Source organism: Sinocyclocheilus grahami, unplaced genomic scaffold (genome assembly GCF_001515645.1).
Source record: "Sinocyclocheilus grahami isolate Dianchi unplaced genomic scaffold, SAMN03320097.WGS_v1.1 scaffold720.1, whole genome shotgun sequence".
NCBI classification, from domain to species: domain Eukaryota; kingdom Metazoa; phylum Chordata; class Actinopteri; order Cypriniformes; family Cyprinidae; genus Sinocyclocheilus; species Sinocyclocheilus grahami.
The window spans coordinates 355,710-363,830 of NW_015505899.1; the positions used below are offsets into that span (position 1 = coordinate 355,710).

The window sequence follows — 8,121 nt, forward strand, 5'->3', positions numbered from 1 at the left end:
CCAAAATTTTCTTCAGTTAAACAAGGAGAAAACTGAAGTCATTGCATTTTAAAACAAAGATGAAGTTCTCAAGGTGAATGCATACTCTAGGGGTCAAACAACTAAAAATCAAGTCAAGAATCATCGTGTGATTCTGGAGACAGACCTTAGTTTCAGTAGTCATGTCAAAGCTGTAGCTAAATCAGCATACTATCATCTCAAAAAACATTGCTAGAATTATGTTTTGTTTCCAGTCAAGACTTGGAGAAACTTGTTCATGCTTTTATTACCAGCAGGGTAGACTATTGTAATGATCTTCTCACCGGCCTTCCCAAGAAGACCATTAGACAGCTGCAGCTCATCCAGTACGCTGCTGCCAGGATTCTGACTAGAACCAGGAAATCTGAGCATATCACACCAGTCCTCAGGTCCTTACACTGGCTTCCAGTTACATTTAGGATTGATTTTAAAGTACTTTTACTCGTTTATAAATCACTCAATGGCCTAGGACCTAAATACATTGCAGATATGTTCACTGAATATAAACCTAACAGACCACTCAGATCATTAGGATCGAGTCAGTTAGAAATACCAAGGGTTCACACAAAACAAGACGAATCTGCTTTTAGCTATTTTGCCGCCCGCAGTTGGAATCAGCTTCCAGAAGAGATCAGATGTGCTAAAACATGAGTCACATTTAAATGCAGACTCAGAACTCATCTGTTTAGCTGTGCATTTATTGAATGAGCACTGTGCAATGTCCGAACTGATTGCACTGTATTTTATGTATGTATTATCATTTTCTATTTTTTACTGTATTAAATTCATTTAAAAAAAATTTTAAATCATCTTCAAAGTGTTTAAATTCCTTGTTTTATTTTTTTTATTATTATTTTACTTTATTTTATGTAAAGCACTTTGAATTACCATTGTGTACGAAATGTGCTATATAAATAAACTTGCCTTGCCTAAATTCATAGATCTGTGCACGCACTGTCAGAGCTGTGTGAGATCTCTACCATCCTGCTTTTGTGGGGGTGTTAAATATTTATTTATTTATGTTTTGTTTTTTTCCCCATAGGTTTTTAACATTCTAAAAGCTCTTTATTATTAAATTACATTTACATTTACATTACATTTAGTCATTTAGCAAACGCTTTTATCCAAAGCGACTTACAAATAAGGACAATAGAAGCAATCAAAACTAACAAAAGAGCAACAATATACAGTATAAGTGAAAATGCCAAGTCTCGGTTAGCCTAACGCAGTACACATAGCAAGGTGTGTGTGTGTGTGTGTGTGTATATATATATATATATATAATAAACACACGTATACACACACACACACACACACACAAAGAAAAACAAGTAGATAGGGGGTGTTAAATATTTATTTATTTATTTTTGTTTAGGTTTTTTTCCCCATAAGTTTTTAACATTCTAAAAGCTTTTTATTCCAAAGATACTACAACCTAGTCAGTGTATTCAGTAGGTGTAATGTATTCTAAGTTGCTTCAGAAGTATTGCAAGTATTACATACAACATTAAAACAGTGCATTGACATAAAAAAAGGAAATTTACTTTTGCTACTTAAGTACTTTTAAAAGCAAGTACTTCTGTACTTTTACTTAAATAAAAAAAATGTCTTTACAACTTTTACTTGTAATGGAGTAATATTTGACCAGCAGTATCTGTACTTTCACTCAAGTAATGGAGTTGAGTACTTTGTCTGCCTCTGGACACATTTGAGATTGTCTTTGTGTGACAATTGAAAAAGAAAAGGACAATAAAAACCAAATCCCTTTACCCTAAAGGTAATACTTTGAAGCAAATATCAATTTTATGTACCCAGGAGCAAAATAAAGACTTTTTGAACAAACCGAAAATTTGAACTTCTTTTCTATGATATTTCTTAAAGTTCCGTATCATACAGAAAGTTATCAATTGTTATATATTATCGCAAAATATGAAACTTATTTACTAAAGTCTGTGTTCTTTGTGCATTAACCTTTTAAATAATATGTATGCACATTTCTGTTCTCTCTTTGCAACAGTAGTCTTTCATGTAGACTACAGTACTATTACACCATCCTTCCTTTATCCTGTCAGGCCGCTTATTGTGGAGAAGGTGGGCCAGGGCAGGAAGTTAAAAATGGTTTGTTTGTTTCAGAGGAAACCTGACACACCCAGGCCTTGCAGCTGGTATTACTTATGACACTTCCTCTTATTCTAAAAGGCCTTTGGAAAGTTCCCACCCAACTTCATCACTTCCTTACCATACCTTCAGCTTAAAGATATCTTTAAGCTTTAGATTTATTTGTTATTTATGTTTAGGTTTAGACATAATCACAATGAGCTACCGTTTTTAAGGTATTTCACAACAGCCTATACATTGTTAACCCTGATGTTTATCACTTTAAATTAGCCTACTTGCTTCTTTCTACCATGGAAGATATATGAAGAAATTGCATTCCATGCCATGAAACTAAAGAAAAGGAAAACGGACTATTTGAGCTTAGGGCCTCACTGTATACGGTATAATGTACATCCATCCATCTATCCATTTTCCAATCAGCTTATTTCCCTAATCAAACACGGTGATATCAGTAGTTTCTCTGGTAGGGCTGTGTCATGACATCACAGCATGTAAGGACTAATGAGGTTTGATGTTATCAATGCAATGTCATTTGATTTGATTTTAAAGCGAATAATCGAATATTGACCTGTTTGTCAGACAAAGTCATTTTATAAATTCAGAAACCATTGGAGCTGTATGGATTACTTTAGCGCTACCCTTGTGTCCTTTTTGGACCTCGAAACTTTAGACCCTATTGACTTTCACTGTATGGACAAAAACAGATATTTGTGATTAAATTATTATTATTTTGCAGAAATATTCCTTTAAATTAAAGAGATTAATTTAGGATACATTGGCACTATTTTTTTTTCCATTTTCCAACAACCAAGGGGTTCCATTTTTTGTGGAACTCTGTTGGAAGAGTATGGAAGAGTAATTCTTAGCCACTGTTGAATTAAATTTCACCCATTTTTACTATTATCAATTATTATTATTTTATTATCATCTTGCCTACTTGAGCACTATGTATCAGAGCATGTGCACGAAACACTAGGCCACAGCAGATACTTAATTTTAGTATTTATTGGAGATGTTCAATAAAATTTTGCTCTCATAAAATGTTACTGGATTTCAGAAAAGAGTGTTTCTCTTGCTTGGTAGATGTGGACATGTACAGTAAATAGAGTAGTAGTCTCAATTCTAAATTACAAGGCACCACTGAGTCGTAGTCCATTTGCAAAAGAAATGAAAGTAGGTTAATACAACTGCTTCACTATAAAAAAAATTATTCCTACTAATTTAAAGTAATGAAATAGCCCTCTCGCTGTAGGAAACAACATTGGAAGCACATTATTTTACAGTCCTGTACTGCATGTACATATTATGTACTTATTATAGCTTTTACAATAACTGGGTAATAATTAGGTAACCCGAAAATTACCCCTAAACCTAACCCTACCTCATGTAGGTACCTTATACTACCCAGTATTTTCTTGGATAAAACACTGTACTGTAGGTTTACACTTTATTTTAAGGTGTCCTTGTAACAGTGTAATTATACATTTAAGTACTGACTCATTTGAATTAACTACATGTGCTTTCTATATGGTTAGGATTAGGGTTTGTTTTAGGGTTACTTGCATGTAACTATGCATAATTTATTGTTATTATAATAGTAAGTACATGTAACGTGTAATAAGGACACCTTAAAATAAAGTGTTAGCAAATAAAGTGTAACCAAAACATTAGCAGTCAGCGCCTCTGAACCAATAAACCATCCAGAATCTGAGGAAGTCTACCCTTATTAGGCCCAATCCCAATTCTACCCCTTAGCCCTTCCCCTCTCCCCTACCCCTCCGTTTCGCGCGTTCACGTGAAGGGGTAAGGGTGTCTCGATTCTCTTTTGGTTGGAGGGGCAGGGGTAAGGGGGAGAGCCAGATAGCCCTTCAAACAAAGATTTTTCGGGACCACACTTCAAACGAAGGGGTATGAATTATCTTAGTGTAAACCGGCTTAAGCGGCAACATGGCTGCCCGAGCGAACAAAAAGACACATAAATGTAAGCATTTTTGGCATTAATAAAGATTTTAACGAAAAAGTAATCATTTGTTTTATGTTACATTCAATCGTGAGTTCATATTTACAGTCATGTTACTCAGAGAAATGTTTGCAAAAAATCGCTAAAGTTTGCTATCATTACAGACTGCACGATATATGCCACAACATATTTTCATGTCTGATCAGGGCAATAACCACCATAGACATTGAGGGGGGCTAGTCCCCCCAATAATTATAAATCGCTAAACCCTTCAAATATTGCCAATTCGAGAGCGAGAGAGAGATGAAAGTTGCGTGTATGCGCGTCTCTCTTTTTAGAGTGAGTTTACTTCAAAAACAGCAATCTTGTTGCTGGAAAATATAATGTAGTGATTCAGTATTTAAACTGTTATTAATAAAAGTCGTGGGGCAGCGTTGACAAGTTTCTGTGCTCCTGGTTGTGTGAGCTGCGCGGTCTCTGATATATGTGTGTGTGTGTGTGTCAGTAAGCAGCACATTAAAATTGAACGGTAATTAAAGGCTCTAATGCACACCAGCACACCAGCATAGGTGTGTGTATTGTAGGAGCTAGATGATGTATGATGATGTGTGACGTATAGTAGTGGTGTCCCAATTCTTAGGGGAATATTTTCACCCCTACCCCTTGACACTCTGTTTCAAGGAACAAGGGGAAGGGGTAGGCGGAGGGGTAGGGAAAGGGGAAGGGGTATAATATAGAATTGGGATTGGGCCTAAGTACATGTAACGTGTAACAAGAACCCCTTAAAATAAAGTGTTACCAAATAAAGTGTAACCAAAACATTAGCAGTCAGCGCCTCTGAACCAATAAACCATCCAGAATCTGAGGAAATCTACCTTTATTAAATCTACCCTTATCTAAAAGCTGAAGCACAAAGCTTTCTTCTAAATGAATCATAAATGAATCATAGAGATTTATATAAAAGCACTTTCATAAAGTACTTTTCATTATCAATCAGTTGTAACTACAGAGAGATCAGTCTTGTGTAATTGAAACTCCTCACATACATAGCACACACAATACAGTACATCCTTCAGCAAAAGCATAACATTGTTTAAAAGAAAATTAAACAAAGCAAAAAACATTAAAGAAATGTTAAAGAAAGTAGAAGAAAAAATGGGAGATTTAGGGAAAACCCAGATAATTTCCTATTCAGAAATTCTGCTTGGGACGTAGTGTTGACCTCCAACAGGATGGATGAATGAATGATTGTTCTCTGAGACGAAGACGACTGAGAAAAGCTCTCATTTTGACTTGCCGGCAGAGATGTTTTCCAGGTACTGGTAAATTCTGCTTCAGTTTAGTAAGATGCTGACATGAATATCTTGCTGAAAACACTATCATATTTTTGGATGCCAGTCTTCATATGCCAAGATTGGTTTGTTGTCTACACATGGCTTCTTTAGCATGCCAATCGTAGAAATGCATAGAATAAGCAGGCCTTTCAGCACGGTGAATTTATTCAAAATGTATTCTGACTTTACAACTCCTGAAAGTGTTTTTGGAAACACGGTTTAACATCACACAATGGGGTTAATGTTCATATAATGTATAAAAGCTGCCAGTGAGTAAACCAAAGGTGTCCCAAGATGTTTAAGTAATGGAGGAAAATCAATTGTTTAACTGGCTTAATTGTTTCTTTTTAAATAACTGATTTGTCACAATAAAGAATTATGTCAAACTTAATAGTAAATGTTAAAAGCAGTGTTTTCTTAGTTTTAAAACAAACAGTATTAGGATATTTTAAAATAATATACTTTTACTGAAGAAAATGAAAAGAAAATGAATCAAATTCTTTCTGAAAAATATTTTGAGAGCATTTATGGTAATTCTGTCTGTCGCAATGATGAAAACGTGAGCATACATTATCTAAAACAAAAGTCTGTTTCACAGTTAGAGGCTTCAGATGAACTTGGTTAAGTCACATGGATCTGTCAAACTATGGGTGGCATCGCACTGTTTTGAGATCAGTATTGTGTTGTCTCTTGTAACGTTAAGGCTTAGGGTATGGAGTGGAAAAGCTGCATAAAGATATGATCCACATGCTGTTGCGGTTGATATCCATCAAAATTCATAATCTTAACACACTTTGGAACTTATGTTGGGAACAATGGTTTATCAGAATACTGAATTTATTGTGATACTCTCAATAACACACACTCACTTTGAGATGAACTGTTGCTTTTTAGTTACCTTGAATGAGCTCCTTACTTTTTTGATGATATTTCATAAACAGTATGTCGGCATTTACCATGAACAGTATATCTTTAAAATCTAGTCCTCCCCGTTTCTCCTCCTCTTTTCCCCCTTCCTCTTCCTCTGAACATTTCCTTTGCTCTTGATTTTCTTTTAAGGCTTCATGTGTATTTGGTAAATCAGAGCGCTACATAAATAGTCAGGCTAAGATTACATTCAGATTTATTTCCAAGTGGAGATTTATTAGACAACACCTAAGAGTTAAAGTAGCACGTTTTAAGCAAGAGGATAAGCATCCACCATTACATAAAGTATCTTCTGTCTCAATAGCACAAAAAACATAGACGCAGCACTGGAAATGGGTGTTGGTTTATTACACGTAGCTAATGTTTACGCAGAGGCCCAGGCTGCTGCTCTGGTGTGGGTTCGTAATAAAGTAAACTTATTATGACTGCTGGGGCTTTGAAAGAAGGGGCAGCCGTTATATGAATGGCAAGAGGAGGAGTGAGTATGGAAAAGAGGAATTTACCGTCTTGTCCTGAAGTCTGCAGATGATCAGTCAGGTCACAGCCGAATGCATTTTCAGTTCCTTTCCTTTTGGACTTCAGCTTGGCAGCCTTATTCTTCATCAGGCTTCAGTAACTTATCCAGATCAGAGCAAATACACCTTCAAATCAACCATTGGCCCCACAACGCATGGGATGGGAAGTGGGAAATGTGGTCAAAGTTAAAAAAAAAAGAACCCCCCCAAATCAGGAAGTCCACGGTGTTAAGCAAAAGAAATCATCCACTCACATCTTGACCGAGCCACCAAAGAGCTGGTGTGGGCGAAGAATTCTGGAGCGCGGTACACGCCCAACGTCACTTCATCATCAGGGTCTCTCCTCCCTCGTGCCCTTGTACAGACCGTGAGGTGAGAGTCTGTGTGGCGTCTGACGGGAAAGGTTACGACACAAAGCCTCTGTTCCACCAGGAAGACAGTTTCCTGTTCTCTGTCTATCTATCTATCTATCTATCTATGCTTTTTGCTCCACGTTGTTTAGGAGGTCATCGTGCTGCTGTTGAGTGGAGGCTTGAAATGTCAGAACTTTTTGCAAAAGGGAGGGCAGAGGAGCGAGGGGAGGGGAGAGGAATAAGTGCCTGCTTTTTCTTCACCAGTTTGGACATTACTGAACCCCTTTCACCCAACCCCCCCAACCCCGCTTTTTCTCTTCCTCCCTCCTTTTTTCCCTTTTTTGTGACCATGGCTCCAACAGGAAACCTGCTCTCTGCCTTCCTGAATGCTTCCAGAATACACAATTTCCTGTAAAGGGAACCTTGTTTGGAAAACAAAAACAGACATAGAGAAGGACGTCAGGGAGAGAGAAAGGCAGAAAGAGATAGACAGAGAGGACGCTGAAAAATCTGGAGAACAGGGTAGATGAGAGAGAGGAAAACACAAGGTTCCCGTTAACCATGGCTTGTTAGCCATTTTGAAAGTTTCTTCAACTGCAGGCACTTTTATGCGCAGGGGCTGATTATTATTCAAACTAACAGATTCCATTTTCCAGATTTTTGTTTTGTTTTTGTATAAATGTCACATTAAAACAGTCTTGCAAACTTTTTTTTTTAAACATACTTACATCGTTTTATTTTTCAAAAACCTTACTTATTGCTTTATCTTTGTCCCAGACTTTCAGCATTAACATGTAAAATCCATCCTACCATTTCGATATTTATCGTATGAAAATAATTTTATATATGTTTTTTTACAGTTTGCTCCCTCAGTATGATGCCCATCATGGTCACCA

General features: G+C 36.6%; 1 protein-coding gene across 1 annotated transcript in view; it reads right to left on the reverse strand.

The window, feature by feature from the left end:
• The window catches only part of LOC107560333 (rho GTPase-activating protein 31-like), a 30,780-nt gene extending 23,398 nt beyond the window's left edge, over positions 1 to 7,382 (reverse strand). The window contains exon 1 of the mRNA XM_016244479.1: positions 6,861 to 7,382. Within this exon, the coding sequence (XP_016099965.1) occupies positions 6,861 to 6,960 (100 nt within the window). The 5' untranslated portion in view covers positions 6,961 to 7,382. The remainder of the gene's footprint in view (positions 1 to 6,860) is intronic.
• Between the last annotated feature and the right edge of the window lie 739 nt (positions 7,383 to 8,121).